Source organism: Trachemys scripta, chromosome 1 (assembly GCF_013100865.1).
Source record: "Trachemys scripta elegans isolate TJP31775 chromosome 1, CAS_Tse_1.0, whole genome shotgun sequence".
In the NCBI taxonomy this organism is placed as follows: Eukaryota; Metazoa; Chordata; order Testudines; family Emydidae; genus Trachemys; species Trachemys scripta.
In genome coordinates, this window is record NC_048298.1 from 69,114,196 (window position 1) to 69,137,825 (window position 23,630).

A 23,630-nucleotide genomic window follows, 5' to 3' on the forward strand; every position below is an offset into this window, starting at 1 on the left:
GACAACAAAAAATTACTACACGACCCCAGGAGGGGGGACTGAAGCCCCTCCACCCGGGCGCGGGGGCCAAAGCCAAAGCCTCAACACCCAGGGCTTCGGCTTTGGGCCCCGGGCTGTGGGGCTCAGGCTTTGGCTTTGGGCCCGGGCGGTAGGGCTCAGACTTCAGTCCTAGGCCCCAGCAAGTCCAATGCCAGCCCTGTGAACCCTATTACAATGGGGTCGCAACCCACTTTGGGGTTCTGACCCACAGTCTGAGAATTGCTGTTTTAGAGAGATTTAAAACATTTTAATGGGACTGCTTTTCATCTCCCTCCTCTCCTAAGCCAGGTGAATGGGCATCACAACAGTGGATGACATCAGAGTTAACAAATGCAAGGTGTTGTCCAAAGTTGTCTTCTGGGTAAAGAGGGGAAATCTAGCATGGCCACTCTTACAGAAGTCCTGTTTGAGAATGGGAGAAAGCAGGACCCTCTTTCATTTCCAGAATGTAATGCAGAGAAATTATTTTAAGTTCTACAGTAGTCAAGATAACCAGTTATTGACATGTCCTCAGGTACTTGAGAATAAAAATATTAGATCAAGCAAGTTATCCTGTAATTTATGACATTCCTTATTACCAAGTGGAGAGGAGCCTTGTGATGAAGTGTTCAGGAACTTACAGAACTTATATGGAACCAAAGTTCCCAGGAGCCTTTGAAACTCTCTCTTTCACCCTAAGTGCAATACTTTATGGTAAGGTGCAGTAATTGTGTCATGATGGAGAACAGATGCTGATCTTGTGGTTAAGGTACAGAACTGAGATCCGGCCCCAGATTCTCTTCTTGCATCTGCCACAGATTTCCTGTGTGATGTGAGTAAGTTGTTAACTGCTCTGTGCCTCTGTTTTTAATCTGTAAAATGGGGATACTACTGTTTCCCTAGCTTCCCAGGGTTCTGTGTGGTTAAATAAATGCATGTTTATAAACTGAGTTGAGATCCTTGGATGGAAGAAGATGTGCAAGTGCAACATATTGTTTTCAATGTTTTCTTCCAATAGTAATATCACTGTTTATGGACATACTGTACTTTAAAAAGTCCTTGTGTATAGTATATAGTGAAGGCTAGAATTACCACAAAGTCTATGATATCGTTTGCCAGCAGAGGATCCTGTGGCAGTAATAAGTGATTACACTTTTCCTTATGCCAGGGGTGGAGAGCTGAGGAGATCAATGCAGTCCATGAAGTAGGCAGTGTTGGCTGAGAAGAGGCTGCTGGGGCACTGATTCAGCACTTCTGCACAGCACTTCCTTTGAGCTTGCAATGATAGCCACAGCTGCTTCTTCCTGTCAGGAACTCTGTGAGAAAGACTCATCATATTTTCTGAGATGCAGTGGTCCTTGCTGGTACATGGAGGTGTAATTTCCACCTCCTTTCAGCTGGTGAATCTGATCCCTCTCTGTGTATATACTGTACATCAGTTGTCTCCAACCTTTTTATGCACAAGATCACTTTTTGAATTTAAGTGGAACCCAGGATCTACCCCACCCCTTCCCTGAGGTCCCACTCCACTCACTCCATCCCTCCATTGCTTGCTGTCCCCCACCCTCACTCACTATCACTGGGCTGGGGCAGGGGGTTGGAGTGCAGGATGGGGTGTGGGCTCTGGGCTGGGACTGAGTGGTGTGGAGTGTGGGAGGAGGCATGGGGTGCTGGCTCTGGGAGGGGGCTCAGGGCTAGGGGTTGGAGTGCAGGAGGAGTGCAGGCTCCCGCTGGGTGGCACTTACCTCGGGTGGCTCCTGGTCAGTGGCACAGAGGGGCTAAGACAGGCTCCCTGCCTGCCTCAGCCCCATGCCGCTCCCGGAAGCGGCCAAGACGCCCCTGCGGCCCCTGGGGTGGGGGCACATGGCTGTGTGTGCTGCCCCTCTCTGCAGGCACTGCCCCTGAAGCTCCCATTGGCTGCAGTTCCCCATTTCTGCCTGTTCCTGAGGGGGGCGGTGCTTGCAGGCACGAGCAGCATACAGAGACCCCTGCCCCTCTCCGCCCCCAGGGGCCTCAGGCATTCTGGCTGCTTCCAGGAGCGGCATGGGGCCAAGGTGGAGCCTGCCTTAGCCCCGCTGTGCCATCGGGCTTTTAGCGGCTGGAGATCGCGATCGACTGTCAGAGGCTCCAGGATCGACCAGTCGATCATGATCTACCAGTTGGTGATCATTGCTGTACATGTAGCTGTGCACTCTGTTTCAGTATCTATCCTCACACTTTCTGTACAACTATACTCACTTCCTTCGCTCTGTTATAGGATGTCCTAGCATTTTTTAACCTTGTGCTGTCAAATGGTATCTGTTGTTGAATAAGATGGGCTGGTCAAACTCACCCCACCCCTCATTTTCATGAAGAATGGACACAATATACTTCCAGACTGTAAGCTATAATTCCAGTGACATGACTACAGTATATTTGTTGTTCTCACTCTCTTCTGTGCACATTACAGCAGGCTTATCTATAGGTGACAGAGCAAATGAACTGTCGCATAATAGCAGGAAGTTGTGATTATTTGCATAAAATAAAGGAGAAGCATTTTCAAATACAGTATTATGAATGTAAAACCCAGTGAACCAGTACACATACAAATTTCTGTTACCATTTCCTTTAAAATCAGATATTTTAAATTGATTGAAGTGTGAGTGTGTGTGTGTGTGTGTGTGTGTGTGTGTAAATTTAGAGAGATGGAAGTGGAGGATGGTGTGGTTGTGGTGGAAGTGATTGATCTGTGACAGCAGTTTCCTTGATAGTCATAAGGGGAATTTTTTTTTTCTTGGTCACACTGAGTTTGAACACTCATGAAACAAACTGAATCATTTCAAGTTTAAAATAACAGACAAAATGGCAAGAGGAGGGGAGGACTGTGTTTTTTAAAATAATGTTAAGACAGTTTCCTTTAGTGCTGACTTCTTAAAGTGGAATGTGCTGCAGATCAGTTCTCATATGTAAGCCAACATTTGTTTTAACAATTTTTATTGTCTTCTTTCTCTCTTCCCCTCTCTCCCTCCTTCCTTCTCCTCTGCTCTGCAGATTTACACTGACTGGGCTAACCACTACCTAGCAAAATCTGGCCACAAGCGGCTGATCAAGGATTTGCAACAGGACATTGCAGATGGAGTTCTGCTAGCAGAAATCATCCAGATCATTGGTAAGACCTGTGCTCAGAGAAGCAGCATGAGCTGACTCCTTGCATAGGGCGGGGGGGAGAGAATATATAACTTAAGATGGATGCATTTAACAATGAGATTAATCCAAATAATATATCTTGACTCAGTCCATATATCTCTGAAATGTATGTGTTTTTTCCTTGTCTTAATTAATATATATATATATATGTGTGTGTGTGTATGTGTATGTTTATGTGAGGATGTTTGGAAGTGGCTGTTTAACTATACTTTAAATGGGCCAAACTGTTTCTTACACATTTGAATTGTCAGAAATGAATGCTGCATTAGAGCATATGTCTCCCATGTGTGCATTTTGTTAATTGGCGTGGCTCATACTTTTTGGGATGCCTTGAAACTATATCCTGACCCTGCAAAGACAGTTTTGGAAGACTTCATGTCAGCAGTCATTTGGCAGGGGCTGAAGAATTAGCAGCAACCTCCTTCGCACTTCCCTTTTGCATGATTTGTGCATGTGGAAGAAACTGCTGCTAACAAGAGTGTTGTTACTGTAGGGCTGTACTGTACTGGGAAGGGAGCTCTGTGTCAACAAACCCCTGCACACTTTATTGCTTTGCCTTTTCTATTCTTCTTCTGTTGTCCCCCCCCCCCAGTTTATTCTTGTGGGTTTTTTTTCACTTTATTGTTTTTCTTTAGCCAATGAAAAGGTTGAAGATATCAATGGCTGTCCCAGGAGCCAATCTCAAATGGTAAGAATAACATAAATTCTTAGTAAATATTAGAATCTCTTCTCTTTGTTAAGATGCTTTTTAATGATTATTTATTTTGTTTAACTGTGGAATACTCAAACCCATGTTTACTATAAACTACTAATTCTCTTTTAAGCTTCCTGATACCTTGCTGCATATGGTTGGGGTTTGTCAATTCACTTTGGTACAAACTAGCTCAGGGTCTTGAGTTAGCTGAGCAACAAAATTTCTTGAGTCCCAGTGAACATAGTGAACTGTTGTAACAAACCTGCTCTTCTCCTGACTATCCAGATAATTTTTTAACTTCAGTTTTAAAGGCAATAAACCCCACAATAAATTTTAAGGGGAGCCTTTGTGTCTGGACAGCTGGTTTTAAATACAGGCCTTGCCAACTTATTTTTGAATATAAATAGCCTTTTGGCTTGTCCACTCTGAAGTCCATTTGAATGCTCTGACTCTAATATTTTCAGAAATAGCACGTTGGGCATATAGCTCTCTGACCTATAACTGGCAGCCAGCTAAAGACAGTTTAATACTCTCAGACAACTAGCCTTAATTGACTATAATTCAGATGGAGGCTTAATTTTTTGTTGTCTTGATTGGTTAGTAAACTGCAGGCTTAATACGAGAACTTCATTAGCAGGTTGTGGAAATGATAGGGACAAAATCTGGTTTTCAGTTACATCACCTCTCATCTACGGCAATCATTTGATATCAACACTGCGCTGTCTTTGAACTGCTGCACTAGCCCAATTCCAAGAGTTGTAGCTGCTTATTCACATTCAAATAATGTGTGAATAATTTACCCATATTCACTGCTGGTAATGCTTTGGGAGTGAGAAGATTTGGATGTGTCTTTTGGTGAGGTTGCGTATTAGCAAACTACTGGAACTAGACAAGAAAGTGGAAATTGGAGATTATCAAGAGTGTTTACATTTGGTCACCTTTTTTTAGGCAAGTTTTTTTTCTGTAAACTGGAAAAAGAATAAGGAGAGATTTTTAGGTAAAATGAAACTAAGTAATTACGTGGTTGTTTTTAAAACTTTGAGAGAAACCAAAATCATTAAAATGCACAGTATCATTTAGTGTTATCTCTGCTTTCTAACTTCTTATAACAACACAAACACACGCACAAATAGTTATTATTATTCATTGCTTGTATTACTGCAAAAAGTAGAGGTACCAGCTGAGACTGGAGCCCCATTGTGCTAGGCACTATGCACATGAGTAGTAAAAGTCAATCACTATCCTGATGCGCCAAGACACATGTTAAGGGCAGGAGGAAAAACAAAAGTGTGGAGAAGTAAAGACTTGCCTAAGGCCACACAGGGCTGGGAATTGAACTCAGTGTGCTAGGCCATGCTGCCTCCCTTGTTAGCGTTTTAATAGCATTTTAGATCTGTACATCTTAAAGCAGCGTGCCAGGGTTGGGAGGCATCATTTTCTCCAGTTTTGCAGATGGGAAAATGGAGGTAGTGAGATGTTAAGAGGTTTGCCCAATGGAATATAGTAATTGGAGAGCTGGTAATAGCACCCAAGTCTCCTGAGTACTTGTAGGTTGTACTGTGCCCTAGCTACTGAATCGCGCTGCTTTCTTTTCAATAGCTGTTTGCCATATGCTTGCTTTCCTGGCATCATTTTGCTGTTTCTTTTGCTTCATATGATCACTGTTTGTCTTTGCTTTCTCTCCTCCGACACCCGAGCACAACTTGTAACTCTTCCGCCGGGGTAGCTCTCCGCTTTTCTCCTTAATTTGTTTCATATTGCTAGATTCATAGATTTCCAGGCCAGAAGGAACCATTGTGATCATCTAGTCTGAGCTCCTGTATAACACAAGCCCATAGAACTCCCCCAAAATATGCTAAGATCGCATTCTCTTTCTACCCCATTTTCAATAAAAGTGCCCCAGGAAAAAGTGTTCTTATTGAAAATGTAAAATAAAACAACTTTAATTTTTTAACAATTTTTCCATACAGTAAAAATTAAGTACGTAAATGCTGTGCATGGATCTACTGTGGCTGCTTTGTGCTTCTTTGGCACCACAAAGTAGCTAGAATCCTAGTAGTTCTGGCCCACTTAATGTTGCTCCTGCGTAGAGGGAATCTTTGTGTGTTGTAGTGGCCCATTGTTTCATCCCACTCCTGGTTGAAGTCATAAGGTCATGGGCAGGACATACTTATGCCTCAGGACTTCACAGTGCTGGAAAAGTCCATTGGGGACATTGGCAGCCTTCAGGAATAAAGCTATCTTTGCCCCACCTCTAGCTTATGTGAAGAAAGAGGGCATTTACCTGGGTGTCCTACTGCTGAAAACATAACTTGTCCTGCCATGACCGAAAAACCACAGCAGGCAATGGATGTGGTTTAATTAGGCTGCAACTTCTATTCACATAAAATATCTGGGAGTACCTGGCAATAAATTGTAAAGTGCAGGTCATCATCCTTTCCTTAATCATTTGCACATAATCCCCAACCAAGTTCCAGCTATCCCGCTGCTGGGAACCTGACACCCTCTCCTTTTATGAGGTGAAAGGGAGCTGTAAAAGAAAGGGAGCATCAGCTGATGCTCCCCACTATTCCAGACATAGGAACCTCAAACCCTACTTCTTCAGCTCCCTTAACAGAGGCTAGGAAAAGGAGGGGAGTCGGCTCCCTGCTGTATGAGACAGAGGACCCCCAGCTCCCTTACTCAGCTCCCTTAAGGGATACTTTCCTTCAAATCCTTCATCAATCAATTCTATCTGATAACGATATCCCTTCCATAGTGATTGCCCACACTGGACATCCGCCACAAGTTTTACATACTAAGTTGTGACATTATAAGCTTAACCCCACTGCTCCATCCCAACAGGTCCCAGACTCACCATGGGGAAGGCAAAAAACCCCACTCCACCTCGACCAATCTGGAAGTGAGGAAAAAATTTCTTCCCAGCCCCTAAAGAAAAGTGCAACTAGCAAAATTCTTGCAGTGGATCATGAGGAAACCTGTTCCTTTTGCCAAGTTTGTGGGTGGTGTCAGCCCAATTCCAGTTAAAAAGGGGTTCTCCAGGGGTATAAATACCACCCCACCTCTTGTCAGCATGAAGGGCAGCACAGCGACTTTCTCGAGACTTTGCCCCCAACAGCTTCCAGATCTTCCTGTCTGTCCCTGTAAACTTTTCCCCAACCCCGCCATCCCATTGTAGGGGAAATCTCTTAAAGGGGCCATGCCCCTTTTATTCCAGACAGGTGGGCAAAGCCCACTGGATGGAAAGTTGCGGTGAACACATTCTCTCTCTATATATATTCCAGTCATATTACCAGCACTGATTCATAATTAATCAACAACAAACAAAATACCTTCTTAGTGTTCTCTCTGACTCTTGTCTGTTTTGGAGATGATTTTTGGAGATGAGACACCTTAGTTGGCAATTCATCCATAATTCTAGTTCCTAAAAATCTAGTTTTTAATTATTTCCTTGCAGTGATCTACCCAAGTACTTCCTTTTCAATGTCTACAGTTCATGCTCACGTTGGCAATGTGCACATAATAAACTTGTGGCCAGTGGGGCACCCCTAAATCTTTCAATTCTTCTACCTAACAATGGCACTAAATTTTATCAGACTTCGATGGTGCCTTCAAAACAGTCACTAATATCATTGAAGGCTTCTTCTCAAAAGTACCAGGAACACATTCACATTGAGGGTGAAAAATGTTTATTGCTGAATACACAAAATTTGCTGGGAGAAACAAAGAACACTAATCCAAGCCACAAAGCCACTAAAAGCATTCTAGAAAAGCAGGGCTGCCATTCCAGAGTCACATACACAAGGATCACCACAAACTTCAGGGCTCACAGACTCAGTTGTCACATGCTGTCAATTGACAAGTGGGAACTAAACTAGGACATCTTTGTTCAGCCATCTACCAGGGGGTTTTCTCTTGTGTCTAGATTTATTTACCAGATTTAGAACAACAGGAGAGTACCAGAATTTTGCACTTAAGAATGGGACCTGCCCTTCTTCTTCCTTGAATAAACAGAATGGTATGCCTATCCCTGTCCAAAAGAGGGAGTTGTCTTTTCTCAAATTAGGAACATTGGGTTTGGTTTTAGAGAACTGGTGAATCTCTGCTATAGGAGACGTGGTGGCTAGACATTGCAAAGTAATGTATATCTAATCAGGCAGAATTGCTCCACCAAGCCAGTCGATACTTGTTGCCAATTTGGCCAAGAATCTGCACTTAGAATTGCTCTTTAGAAATCAATGTCTTCCCCTGTTCAAGTCTTTAAATCAAGAGTGGATGTATTTCTAAATTATATGTTCTAGATCTGACAGAAGCTATGGATTTCATTCGGGAATTACTAAGTGAAATTCTATGGCCAGGAAGTCAGACTAGATGATCATAATGGTCCCTTTTTAACCTAAAAGTCTTTGAATGTATGAAAGGAGAAAGGTGTGTGGAGCTTGGATTGCCTTCATTGTGGTGAATTTAGCAACTAAAACCCAGAGTTGTGTCCAAACCCAGTGATGCCCTCCACTGTGAGAAATAAAAATGATAGAGAGGAAGCTATTTTTTTTTCTTTCTGGGGGAGAGGACTTAACAAATATTCTGTATTTTCCTCATAAAATTTACAGGCCAAATTCAACCTCCAAATTGTATAGCTTCTGCCCCTGCCCAGTGAAGGAAAACAGAATCTGCACAGAGAGGAATGGATAGCATGACACCCATATACTATCATCCTGCATACACCTGTGTGAAATGCTGAGAAGCTGGAAACTTCTCTGTGTTTCAACCTTTGGTTTTAAGGAGTCGATACTAAAAATAGTATCATGGTTTATTTCTAAAAATATGAGGAATTTAGATTAAGGATATCAAAGGTCAAATCTGTAAATATCGCAGTGAAATTGGATATATACATTCTGGATATCATATTGATGTTTACACATCAGAGTATTTCCAAGCCAGTTTTTCCATTAAAGTGTGTTATACTCTGAAATGGTTTATATTCTGAAATCAGATTACAACTGGAAATATATATATTTTTAGAAATACAGGAGTAGGGACTTCCTCCCTAAATACCATTACTACACATTCAGTCTGGGAATTTGAAAGCCAACCTGAGTTCCTTCTTTCTCATGCCGGAGGCCTCCTCTTCAGGCCAATTTCTGACCTCAGTTATACTTGTGCAACCTCCTTGACTTCTAATTCTACCCCCTGTGTTTCTTGAATAACCCCATGCTTTCAGTGATTTGCACAGATGTACACAATTGGCTGTAATTGGAATTTAGTAGATGTATGCAAGAAATTCTAGAATCCAGCTTTCTCTCTCCCAGCTGTGTTGGCTCTGCAGTGCTAACATGAGTAAAAAAGCAGTAGAAATTTGTTTTAGTCACTGTTGTAAGGAAGTATGATTCTGGGCAGGGCCGGCTCCAGGCACCAGCTTGGCAAGCAGGTGCTTGGGGCGGCCACTCCGGAGAGGGGCGGCAGGTCCAGCTATTTGGCGGCAATTTGGCGGATGGTCCCTCACTCCCGCTCGGAGCGAAGGACCTTCCACCAAATTGCCGCCACAAATAACGATCGCGGCTTTTTTTTTTTTTTTTTGGCTGCTTGGGGCGGCCAAAACCCTGGAGCCGGCCCTGGCCAAAGGAGAGGGGCGCACCTGTGGCAATTTGGGGGCGGCAGGTCCCTCACTCCCTCTAGGAGTGAAGGACCTGCCGCTGAACTGCCACCGCCCATCGCGGCTTTTTTTTTTTTTTCCAATTGCTTGAGGTGGCAGAAATGCTGGAGCCGGCCTTGATTCTGGGTGCACAAAAGATACAGATGCACTAAGCAAAATGGTGTCTTTTTTATGCAGTGACTTTCAGAAGACCTACACTTGAAGGCCCAAACATTAGCACCAAGTTTATCCCAATTAACAGCAGAGCAGTCTGAAGTTTTATGAGTGCCCATTTTGGAAAGCAAAACAAGGAAATCTATTTTCCTACTAGCAGGGCAAAGACCACTGGCCTAATGGGTCTCTTGTACATTTTTAAAATAACTTTGAAATCTTTACTGTTTGAGATGCATCTAAAGTCACATGAAAAGGGATCTCTCACAAGTTCTCTAAGAGAGGCCACAATGTCAGTATTGTTCAAACACCAGGGCAGTTTCCCCTATCTATCCTGCATGCTTATATGATTTCCGTCACTGCAATGTCTGAATATGCACTTTTTTCCACTTCTTAAAAGCCAACATATCTTCTAAATAGTGGCTTCTAGACTATAGCTATAGAACTGGCTAGGAGCATAGAGGAATTCCTGTCCAGAATTGTATGTGCTGAAACCAATATGATTTTGTCTATGGGCGTTGTACAGCTATAAATTAAGAAGGGCATTGCACTTACTAGGAAAAGTAAGAGGGTGTGGAAGCTATATGTGTTGGACTCACTTGGTTGCAGGGTCATGCACAGGAATTTAAATTTCACTGCTTTTGAGGGGGGCCACGTTCTGTGCCCTCACCATGGCCCCAGGGCCAGAGTTGCTGTCAGCTCCCACCGCAACTCCAGGGCTGGAAGAGAATGCTTTCCCTGCTGCCAGCCCCTACGGCTGGAGGAACTATTTGCCCCTGTTAATTATTGGAAGGCTTGTCCACCCTTGTGCATGCCCCTGCTTGGTAGGAAAAGGCTTCTGATCATCTACAGTCAGGATACTGGAAAATTGAGTATCCTCTCTGTACAATGGGGCAGAAATTAAAACAGTTTCATTAGCATCTATGGTATTTTCCTTTACAGGGGAAATCTGTCAGCTATGTATATTGTCATCCAGTTTATTTATTGGAAACATTGGCCAACAAAACTGGGGAATTAGAGGGAATTAGAATTGGGACCTGAAAGATGCCTTTTGTCTCTCTTCCAGCTGAAACTTATATACCTAAATCAGGCTGAATTGCTCCATCAAACCCATCAATGCATTTACCAATTTGGCCAGGAATCTAAACTCAGAATTACTTGGTAAAAATCACTGTTGTCTTCTTTTAAGGATCAAGTCACCAAGCATATGCTTAGTGGGCTGTAGAAAAATTCAGTTAGTTACATGTGTAGTTTGTCCACAAAGAAACAGAACTGATTCCATTAAATACCAATTATATATTTAGAATAATATAATACAGGCTTAGTATAGTAATTCACCAATGCTATTGAAATAAAAGTTCTGCTTAAAGTCCTCTATATGTTCACAATGTGTATGCATGAATATTGTACAAAATATTTTTATTTTAAATTAATGTTTACATTCTGAAGTCAAAGGTCAGGAAATGCCACAATTAAGGGTGTCCAGATAACCTTAACATGTTCCCTTTATGTATATTTGCACTGTGATACAATCTTAAATTACATGGTCATATATTATTTTTCCATATGATCTTTGCCTGATTCAGTTCACAGAACGGGTAGCTTTTCAATATTGGCAAAAGTCTCCATTAATTTGGGTGCCAGTTTGAGACACCTGGGCCTGATTTTTCAGAGTACTTGGCATTTATATAGAATTTCATATGTTGAAAGCACAGCTCTCACTTCAGTTGCAGTTGTGAGTGCTCATCACTTGTGCAAATCTAGACCTAAACTTCTCATGTTGAGCATTCAGAAACTGAGGAACAATTAGTGGCCACCTGTGAAAAGTTTGGGTTAAAGGACTTGACCAGCATCACATGGAGACTCAGAAGCAGTGAGAGAATCAGTTCTCCAGGGCAGTTTTCCTATTTAGAGACCCCCTCATCTAGATCAATTTCTTTGTCAAAATCACTCTCCCATTTTTTTCAGCTCAGTTGTTTTCTTATCAACATCTTTTTCAATCAAAATTGTATATATTCTGGAAATTAAACCTTCTGTTCTGGCTTGCTCCTGAGTCAACTCCTCAAATGTGGTTAAAGGTCTTAAATACTGTATCATAAAGCATATGCACAAGGAAGCAAAATTCAAATTGCATAGGCAATGTTAAGTCTGGCATTTCTTAACTTCTTACTGCTTAACTTAGTAACCTTAGTATTCTCTTAATGTAGTTTTTGTGTGTTTAAAAAAGAAGACATTCCACCATGTGGAACCATATTGGTGCCCACAGGATTCATCAACAAGGTAGGAATCTTTAGAGCCACAGCACGCACCTCTAGGACTGGATCTAACAGGGTAACTGGTATTCTCTATGTGGACCAGCCACTAGAAGTGTGTGTGTGGGGGGGATATGTGTGAAACAGATACGTGCTTGCCAGTGAGTTTCACAGATACATGCTTATAACAGAGAAATGTTAGGAATCAAAATATGGGTTCTCTACTAGATTCTGTGGGGGTCATCTGAACTAGCGGTTATAGACTCTTCTTCCCCTTGACACCAGCAGCAGTCGCATTGACAGCACAGGAAGGACTAGCTTCCTGCTCTCAGTTCCAGCATTCTCCAACTATCAGGAAGAGCCATTGCAGGCTAGAGCATGCTTAGTGCTGACAGATTGTTCAGAGAATTTAGCTGCCAGCCTCTGAAAGGTATCTACCGCACATGTACAAACTGATTTTCAAAGTCCTATAACTGTACCAAATTTTGGTGGCTTTTAATGGGGACAGCAAAAAAACCTCTCTAATCCTAGGTTGATCTCCCTGTTGATCCCAGGTCAATTCCTGTTCCAAAGCATGCCGGCACTAAGAGTCAACAGCTGTAAGAAAGTTTAAACATTAGCAATAACAATGTCTTTTTTCCCAATTCTCATCTAATCTCTGATGTTTTTGCTGAAACTTTCCACACCAAAAAAGAAAAAAGAAAATAAAATTAAAATAAAAAATCAGTCTGAGCCAGGCACCCAAACATGGGAAATTTCAGGCCAAATGGCTAAAGTTTTTCAAAATTATAAGCACCTGACAACAGCATTATAATGGAAAATATTCGGAAACTTGGCTGTAGCTTTTGCTGCCAGCTCCGTCTATAATAATATATATGTATATACAACAGACACAAACATGTAGGCACACACATTTTTTGAGGAAGGAAGTATTGAATTTTAGTTCTCTCCATTTCATTTTTGCCATTTTTAATCATTTACTTGTCTGATACGATTATAATCCTGCTTTAGTCCCACTTCCGCCTCCCCCCCCCCCCCCCCCCCCCGGAACCCTTTATTCTGCACTGAAGCAAGCAGTCCTCTTTGCAACCATATGAGATCAGAGAACTTTAAAAGAACCACAGGATTTTTGACAATTTCTCTTCACAAAGCGACTCAGAGTTATTCATTCGCACCAAACTGTGAGCTACATATTCCATTGAATTGCTCACATCTGATTGTGTGATGTCATAAAAGAAAAAGCTCAGCAGGAACACATCCTGGGTATCATGTGCTAGAAAACAGTGCACTAATCAGTAAAGAGGAAGCACATGCACTCATTAGCCCTTTAGTTTAGGGTTTTGAGTTGCTTGCCGTTTGAACACATTTAATCCTGAGTATAAGTCAGCAGCTATTTAATGAAAAAATCATGTATCAGTTTCAGTAAAGATAGAGAAAACACTCATCCTATATAGTGTAGTATATTAAAATACACTTAAAGTTGATCATGAACATATAGAAGAACTATGGCAAGTATTTTAGAAAGCACCTGTTGGTTACAGCAGTGAATACATTTCTCCCAATATAGTAGCAGAAGGATTATAGTAAATATGTCTGCTACATAGTGGTATATCTTTATGGTCTTGTATAGCGAAAAAAAAGTAGCATGTTATGAATACTGGGAATGTCTAGAATGCTTAGCATATTTAAAAATAGCAGATAAAAAGCATGATATTTAGGTGAACTGCAAAGACACAAGTTCAAGCTTTACAAGAAAACAGAAAATCATTTCAAAACAACTTTTTTTTTACTATATGTCCTAACTGGCTTGTATTAAATATCAGGTTTCATCAAATGTTTGTGTGATTCTTTTGGACTTGAATGTAAACACTAAGGAACTATATTACAATGTATGACCCCACCGTGGGAAATACAACTAGGTTATACAGTACAAAGTTGTATTTAAACTGAGTTAATCTGCTAGTGTCACAGACAAGTTATCACAAAGTCTTTTTATTTCAGCAGAGTTCATTAATTCCCCTCCATATAAGGGCTTTTGACCATGTTCATAACAATATAAACTGAATCTTCTTACTTTTTATGTAAGTTACCTATAAAAAGTTGCTCCGACCTAAAACTTAGTACACAAGATCTCAGTTACAATTGACTAGTACCAATTTTCTTTTAAAATAAACATATACATTATTTGCCAGCTTTCTGGTGTCATAGGAGTTTTTAAAACCATCATGTCATGGTTTGAGGAGGCATGGGCCAGATCCTCAGCTGGTGTTAACCAGCATGGCTCCATTGAAATAAATGGGACTATACTGATTTACCTTACCTGAGGTTCTGACCCAGTGTCTGGATATGTATTAGTTTCACTGTTGTAGTTCAGAGTCAGTCAAAGGTAAGGCTCAAGTTTGGACTTGATCATACCAAGATCTCACATGTTGAAAGCATAAGATTAGATCCCTGCGGTACTCTTGACACTTTGGTCACTTCTGCTGATTCTGGCTTGGTATTTCTCCTCAGGTCCCTAAACTAGCTTTTTGCAGGAGCAATCACCCAGGTTTATATATACAGCATCAGCAAGGGTGTGTGGAAGATGTAGGTGTGTAGGTATACTTAGATTTTGGAAATGAACCTTGGGCCTCACTTTGGACTTCTAAGTTCTTTGGACCTTCTGTGATAAGCAGTCCTATCCTTACATAGTGTAAATTGGCAAAGCTGAAGATGTAGTCCAAATACTTCACTTTTTAATAACGCTTACTGGATTTTGGGGTGTGAAAATGTTTGGAGAACTATTTCAAACATTTTTACATTCATGCACTTCACATAGATATGCTAACTTTGGCTATGGCTAGAAGTGAAAGTGACAACATACAATATGGTTGCTTGTACATCCAGGTAACTCAAGTGCTTCAGAAGACTATGATAACATTTTTTTGGCTAAGCATCAAGGAGTAATCCTGGCTCTACTGAAGTCAATGCAAAACTCCCATTAATTTCAGGGGGCCAGAATTTCGCTTTCAGACTTATGAGTGTATTGCTTATGAAACAGAACTTTTGAATTTTCCCCTTCACTAGGACTTTAGGCACAAAACTCTGTGTTAAGAGTGAAACCCCACAAAGGGTGCTCAGATAGCCTGTTGATGAGCATGAGATGAAAACGTAGATATATGGATACACTGCAGGGGTTGGTTTATATGTGTAATCTATTTTAACTCTTTATACTGCAGAGATATGGCAGATTAGAGTGTTCTTTATATGAAGTTTTCAGAATATTGAACATATTGAATATTGAACACCACTTAGGTACAATGGCATGATTGAAGACTAGAATTTGAGCCTTCCATCTGAACACTCGACTTTTGTGGGTTTCTGATTTGGATTTTGAAATTTGGATTTCTTTTGGTAAACTTTGCCATGTCTTTTATTTAATGTGGTTTTGCACCTCTTAAATTTTCTTTTAAATTTCAGTTTTATTTGAATCAATAACATGAAGACTGAACTTAAAAAGAAGCCAATGAGATTGGTTAAGCTCTGGTTTTCCTTATAGTTTCTCTGTATAGGTTAGAGCCAGAAAACCAGCCATGTGACCATAGGTCTGTATGAGATTTAATTAGATTTCAGTAAACAACTCTCTGTGCAATGCTTTGAATATGTAGAGATTATGACTAATTATTAAGTATTTTGCAGGACCTTTCATCTGATGAGCTCAGTGGTTCTTTTCTTTCTTTCTTTGCATATATTTGAGGGTCAGGAGTTTGTATGTTGTAGGAATGATTTGTTGGCTATAAGTGGAACTGAATGTTTGCAGAGTCAATCACAGGTCTAAAGTGTGAAGTATAATTACATTGAAAACTGACAGGTGAATATGTGTAATTAAAAAAATCAGGGTTGGTTCTTATGAAATCCAAAGGGCAAGTCAGTAGAAAATATTAAATTGTCAATGTCTCTCCTCCACATGCTGTAGTATTGTAGCTTCCAATATAATCAGCAGTGAGTGGTTAGAAAGCCAAAAGGGCATTGGGATGGATTCCATTTGCAAAGTTCACAATACGTCTAGGAGTAAAGTGCTCTGTAGTTTTATCTGTTTATGTATACTGTAAAGATTCATCCTGCCACTGATTGACATTATCATTCCTTTTAAAAGATGCTTTTTTCTGGTGTGCTGAATGCCATAGTTGCTATACTAAATGGTCAGGGAGGAGAAAACTGAAATACCCTCAAAGGTTTAATTAAATCTTCTATTATAGTCTGCATTTTGACCTAGTGGAGAGTATTTTGTTTAACAGAGTAAGGGGTACATCTGTATGATGCCTTCCACTTTTCTGAAGCTGGTTAATCTCCATAAATATTTAAATAAAGGTACATAACTGAAAGAGAGGCATTGCATAACTACTAAATACTATAGGCAGACTCACTGAAATAACCAAGTGCTTCTATTTGTTGTATCTGCTTATGTTTAAACATGAGCTTCCAGTGTAACACAATGTCCAAAAGGGACTAATGCAATCCTAGGATATATAAAGAGAAATACTGAGTGGGAGTACGGAACCTGTATTAGTTCTGTATTTGGTACTGGTATGACCATTATTGAAGTACTGTGTCTAGTTCTGGTGTCCACAGTTCAACATCAAGGATGTTGATAAATTGGAGAGGATTCAGAGAAGAGCCACAAGAATTATAAAAGGATTGAAAAACATGACTTATAGTAATAGACTTCAGGAGCATCATTTGTTTAGCTTAACTAAAAGAAGGTTAACGGGTGACTGGATCATGCAGAACAAATATTTGATAGAAGACTCTTCGGTCTAGCAGACAAAGGCATAATAAGATCCAATGACAGGAAGTTGAAGCAAGACAAATTCAGACTAGAAATAAGATGCAAATTGTTAATAGTGAGGGTAATTAACGAGTGGTACAATTTACCATGGGTTGGGGAAGATTCTACATCACTGGGGATTTTAAAATCAAAATTGGATATTTTTCTAAAAGATGTTATAGCTCAAATGAATTAATTCAGGGACGCTCTATGACCTGTTTCAAAGAGGAGATTTGACCAAATGATCACAGTGGCCCCAATGAATCTATGAACCATGTAATCTCCTTAAGAAAAATATCTCACAGATCCTTAGAGTAGTATTTATCTTCAATTTTCTGACCTTCCTATATGTGCAGCTTTTTCACTGATAAGAGAAATTCCACACATGTACACGGAATAAAATACCAACATAGGGAACTACAGTAGAACTGCATTCATCCAACCCTCCATATTAACCGAACAACCAGCGTACATGGGTCCAGAAGCGGGCAATCTTTCCTGTGGCTGTTAAATAATCTCTGGATTATCTGAATTTTTGATTATCTGATCTAGTCCTGGTCCCAGTTAGATTGGATAAACATATTTCTGCTGTACTGTGAAGATCTAAGCAGAGAATGTCGTGCTTCATACAACTCACACTCTGTCCTTCCAAGTGACCTTTTACATTCTTGTATGAACAGATCAGTACATCTGCCTATTGCACAGTCCAAGTATTTGGGGAGTTAATTTGCTTTAACATTGCTGGGGTCACTGTTAAAATTTTGCATTGGAAGTGTAAGGTGGATGAATTTGGGTCACATATTTCTTTTTAATATCTGTTGGAGATGGAAGTGGAAGGTATGTGGGTTTTAAATAACTCCCTCATCATTTCCTCAAAAATTTTGCCTTCAAGACCTTCCACATACCAGTAGTTATTATTCTCTAAGGGGAATTTTCTCCCCAAAAGGTTCCAATAACTTTATTTTTAATTTGTGTAGATTTTTTTTATTGAAAGGCCCTGGTTGAAATTGGAACAGGCTTTTGGGTTGACATTACTTGGGTAGTTCGATGCTGCATATTTTCATTAAATGCTTCCTTAATTATTCCATTAGTAAATAAAGACTTTGTTAGGGAACAGGGAATGTCAATAGGGTATACCTAACATCCAGAAAAGTATTATAATTTCCATAGAATGATTCTCCTATGTCCCTTATATCCTGGTGAGGTAACAGGCCACCTGCACCAGTGAGTAAGCAGAAGCAACTTAACATCTCCCAGTAGAACCAACAACAGCTGCTAAAAGGGTGGGTTTGCAGATGTACATCACCCACTCAGACTGAACATTGTCTTCCAGCAAAATTGCAAAAATGCATTTAATATCAAAATGACATTATTGGGGGGCCATTGGAAATGGAACCCTTGACTAAGGAATGAGATTATTTTAAAATCTTCTAATAATTTATTCTGATCTTTCCCTATATTTGTGCAAATTTTACTGGACATGTATGCGTGTCTCCAACCTTGCCTCTCCACACCAGTCACCAACCCCACCCCTCAATAGCATGAATCCATATTTCCATGGAGAGCGCACCGCACAGTCCTAGGCAAAGGGAACAGTGCTGCAGAGGCTGTTCAGCATAGGAAAATCCATGCATAGAAGTTTCCCTTGGCATACAGACACTGAACGCAGTAATCATGGTACCTGAAGATTCCTCAGTGGGAACAGAGTAGATTTTGTAGAACTTCAGGACAGATTCAAGGCTTTGGATAGTGTGTTTTTTTCCCCCATGAGTTCCTATTTGGAAGTATTTACTGATTTTGGTAGTAACCTTGATTACAGTAGGTATATACTTTTTTAATAGGGGACATTGATGAAAGCAAAAGCAATTCAAGAAGTTTTGTTTGGGGATCTAAAACATTCTTCCATTGTGCTATGTTGATAAGAACACTCATTTTAAAGAAGTGAGATCAACATGAAATTAGTCATTTTCACAAGTTTGAAACTAGCTCACTTTCAGATCTTTTATGCCTGTTAAACTATTATACACTATACAGTATGAACAAGCACCCAGCCAGTTAGATGCACTGTAACACTTGTAAGAAAGAGGATCAGAAATCCACTTCGTGTTGTGTGCTGAATTTCCTGAGCTTTACTCCTTATCTTATGACTTAATACGGAAAAGAGATGGAGTAAAAATACTTGTTACAGCAGGGACCAGCCCTTCTTGAATATGTGGAAAGTACCTAGCACATAGTGGGAGCTACCATAAATAAATTAATAATACAAATACCAGATACAATATGAACATTTTTACACCTTTTTGGTAAATGAACTTTAGGGACATAACTCCTGTGAAGAATAGGTGAAAGCACCAACACTACCAAAGGAAATGGAGTATGTGACAGAGAGAGATCCTTTGTAACTTTTAAGAAAGATGAGGCCAATCCTTTTAATGACTTCCAATAATTCCTTGTTATTTACACTTAATGTACATTTTCAAGAAGAGAAACAGCTGTATTGTATGGGGAATGGGTGTGACCCCTATATTTAAATTGCCTTACACTTTCCAGATTTCTATAAAAGGACTTGGCAAACTTTCAAAAGAGCTGAACACCCCATTTTCACATCCAGAACAATAGGAACTTCTCAGTCCTGAGCTGTTTTGAAAATCAGGCCACGTTATGTAGGTGCCTAAATGCAACCTGAGTTGAGTTGAAAGTCTGGCTCATAAGGGTGGACAGATAAAAGGGAAAAAAAGAAAAAACTTGGTCTGATTTTCTATTTCATTATACCAGTTTTATACCAGTGTGACTCTGTTGACTTCAGCAGAGTCACACACCCAATTTATCCCAGTAACAGAGAATCAGGCCCAAAACGCATACTGGCAAAACCATAATATGTGCGTGTGCGCACATGCAAACACAATGTAATTAGAATAGCACACGGTGTTTTCTTCTATAGTTTGTTTGCTTTGCTACCTCAGTGTCCCCTCACTACCACTACCCCAAAGGAGAAAATAGTAGAGCTCTGGCTAGTTTATTTAGTTGTAACACCTGGGGAAACTATATGGTGTTAAAAGCCTTCAGACTCATATGTCGCCTGTGTGGTGTATTTGGTCTGTTGTCGATTATTCTAATCTCTAATAAAAAATGTGAATACAGAATTGCTAATACTTTTCTCTTTATGACTGTACCTTTACAATTTTCTACACATTTAAAGAAGAGGTAAAATAAGTATTCTGCATGTTAGTGAAACATAAGTTTGCAAAATAGGGAAACAAGCTGAAAAAAGGCTCCCAAAACGAACAAAGTTATAAGGCAAACTAAAAATGTGGGTGTTTCCCACACCACAAAGGCATTGCCAGCAAGACACAGATGTGTGCAGTATATGAGCCAATGGAAAAAAAAAAGTGAGCAAAGATACTGCTTTTGAATACTGCAGAATGGCTTAAAGTGGGCTAGGCCAAAAAAGAGAATAAGTTTGTGTATGTATGTGAGTGTATATGTGACCTAGCCAAAAGTGATGTCCAATTTAAGTGGTGATTACAATATAGGCCATCCCCACCCTTGAAATATTTTCCTGTTCTTTCCAGGACTCTTTGCTTCAAGCAGTAGGGCTGTAATGGATGTACAGGATACAGGGACTCATGCACTAGGAGAGGACCCTGTGCATATTTCTAATTGAAAACAAGTAGTGGTAGTTTAATTGTCTAATTTTTGAGCTTTGTACTCGTATTTCTCAGTCAGGCAGATCCACATCAGACACTATTCCCTTGTTTTAATAAAAATAGTTCTACAATGGTCTACAGTAATGGTCCACAATAATACATTAGATAGTAGGGATACTGCTATGCTATGGGTGATCGCTATACAATTCTGTGCTATAGTTGGATACAATAATAACAGCTTCTATAGAAAAACCTAAAGGCTGGGTCTCCATTGGGTACATTTCTGACTAGCCTCCCTGATGCAGTAGGGAGGTGCTCTTCGATGAATACATCAAGAAAGACCATTTCACGTTCGCATCGCTCTACTTCTGGTAGCTAACATTAGAAAGCATTGCTCTGTCCTTTTAAATGGAGCTGTGTCATTAAGATATATTCAAATAAGCTGTCAGAACCCTAAAACTTTATTATGAACTTATTAAAAATCGAATAGTTGACTAGTGACTGATGTGACACAGCAAGAAATATACTCATCCCAGAATGAAGTTGTGTACCCCCTATAATTACAATGAATTAGGTATTTTAAATGACAATCACAGAATTGACTCCAGAGTAGGATCTATTTGATCTTCTAGTCTATCTCCCTTCCAGTGCAGGATTTTTCCTGTTGCATATTTATTACAGTTTTGTTCAATCTAATGTGAAATGCCAAGTGATAGGCGTTCTTGTATTCTACTGGTACACAGTTTCACAAGCTAATAAATGTTAGTCAGGTGCTTTCACTGATATTCTGGCTAAACTTGCCCCTTCCTAATAATCTGTTTTACTGAAAGGAGGCTGTTAAAAATGGTATATTCTTTCTCAACAGATCTGTTCCTTGTGTGTATTCAGAGTATCATATGCTAATTCTAGTGACCAGCTAAATTTTTACTCCATTTCAGACCTCTCAGCACTACAGAACTTAAATGAGAATGAGCTCTATGCTACTCTATCTTGTTTAACAGCGGCATAATTGTTTACTATTTTTTGCATTAATTATACCTGGAGGTTTCATTTGTAAAGTTGCTTATGAGGGTGGCTGTTCAACTTTTATTAGTGATAATGATCTATAAGAGGGAAAGAACCAAACCTGACTTTCAGATCTCAGGTTTATATGTTGGGATATGTAAAACAAACAAAAAACTTTACTTGTAAGCAAAGCACATTAGAAATCACTGTGGCACAAAATATACAAAATTCCGCAATACTACTTTTACATCACTTTTCAGAGTTGACCTACACTTCAAAAAATTGCAATGCCTGATTGCATTGAAGTGTGTTTGTACTAAGGAAAGTATCTGTGGCATTCCGTGGTTAGTTAGTTTCAGTAACTGCCAGAATAAATGTTCTGTTTGCAAGTTGAAATTTTTTTCTAGCTGCTAGCCCTGTGAGCTCAATGAGAAACCTGTAAGTCAAGCCGTGTTCACCCTGCTCATGCATCACACCTATAATAAAGTTTCTACAGATAAATTCTTTGAGCAGTTATACCTTTGTTAACTAATTTCCCTTAGCTGTGCTTCAATTGGAGCTCAATAAGTGAATCAGAACAGAACCCATCTCAATTGCCAAAGATGTGTTGGCTAACAGAAATAAAAGAAATAAAAATCTATTTCTATCACTAAAATAAACATATATAATTTGGAAATATACATAGGGATCAGACCTGTATTAAGCAAGAAGATGCCATATTTACAAAGACACCTCCATACTTCACTTTGAGGAATCCAGAACATAGCATGGCTGTTTAACAGACACAGGCATATAGGCAGTAATCCCATTCTTTGTGCATGTTCTTTTAAGGTAAGGAAACTTTGCAGATTTTTGTGTGTCTTCTGTAAGCGACAGAAGAAGGCATACTAATCAAATGCAGAGATTTATCAGAGCTTCATATAAATATAAACAAATATACTGCTTTATTAGTCATTATTACTTGTCTTATGAGTACCTTGCTGTTCAGTTTAAACTTGGAAGTGGAGAAAGTATTGTCTGCCAACCAAAGGAGATGAAAGCTAGTCTTAGTAATAGCAAAAACAATCATAATAAATAGACATATTCTATATGGTGAGTCACTGATGAGTTTCAGTCCCACAAATGAGCTATTCCCATAAATCTACTAACTGCTGGTATTAGGTATTGTCATTCATTTGTGGAGAAGTGTCTGCTGAGTTATTTATTTCTATAGAGCGGCGGTTCTCAAACTGTGGGTCAGGACCCCAAAGTGAGTTGTGACACCATTATAATGGGTCCCTAGGGCTGACATGCTGGGGCCCAGGGCCAAAGCCCGCCCACTGCCTGGGGTCAAAGCCAAAGCTCGAGCTCCACTGCCTGGGTGACGGAGCTCAGATTTTGGCTTTGACCTCCCCTGCCCAGGGTGGTGGGACTTGGGCAGGCCCAGGTTTAGGTCCCCCCACCTGGGATCATGTAGTCATTTTTGTTGTCAGAAGGAGGTCATGGTACAATGAAGTTTGAGATCCTCATTATAGAGTACTAAAATGCCACAATGTTTCCGATAAAAAGTAGACCATTCATATCTATAGTGCTTTATTTGTTACAGCAGATTTTAATATCTATATCTTTAGCATTACACATAATAATTAGGTGTATCATATTTGCAATATTACTAAATATTTCTTAGAGATGGATGGGTCCTAACTTCAATAGATCTGTATCTAAATTATGAACCCCCTAAATTTTGGGTGGTATTTAGATGCGGGGACTTGGTTGGATCCATTTTCAATATCCACAGAAAGCCTTGCCATTTGGTATTTTTTAAAGACTACAAACAAAAATAAAAGCATGCATTTTTGATAAGCAATTTTTAAAAATATAAAGATAAAAGACCTGATCTTTAGAAGCAGCCTCCCATTTTATGGGAACAACTTTGCAGGTTCCATTAAATAAAATATAATTTGGACACTGCTATCTGATCGTGATCATGGAGCAGGTTGGTTTCTAAATTACAGACATTTTGCCTGAGTTTATGTGTGTCCACAAAATTGGAGCCAGGTCTCAAAATCAGCCCCAGATTTTGTTGAATTTTAAGAAAGAAGATTTATATTATTACAGAAACTTTTGGTCACTCTGAAAACTAATTTCATTGTCAAGCATACAGACTCATTGGTAGCACTAGATTTTGGTATGGAGTGTGTTTGCATCTATCTAATATATGGGTAATGAAGGATTTATT

At 39.8% G+C, this 23,630-nt stretch overlaps 1 protein-coding gene across 3 annotated transcripts in view; it reads left to right on the forward strand.

Annotated features, from left to right (window-relative positions):
• NAV3 (neuron navigator 3) overlaps window positions 1–23,630 on the forward strand; it is a 405,038-nt gene that overhangs the window by 151,113 nt on the left and 230,295 nt on the right. For all 3 annotated transcript variants that reach the window (XM_034771960.1, XM_034771981.1, XM_034771971.1), the window contains exons 2-3: window positions 3,049–3,166; window positions 3,840–3,892. In XM_034771960.1, the coding sequence (XP_034627851.1) occupies window positions 3,049–3,166; window positions 3,840–3,892 (171 nt within the window). The remainder of the gene's footprint in view (window positions 1–3,048; window positions 3,167–3,839; window positions 3,893–23,630) is intronic.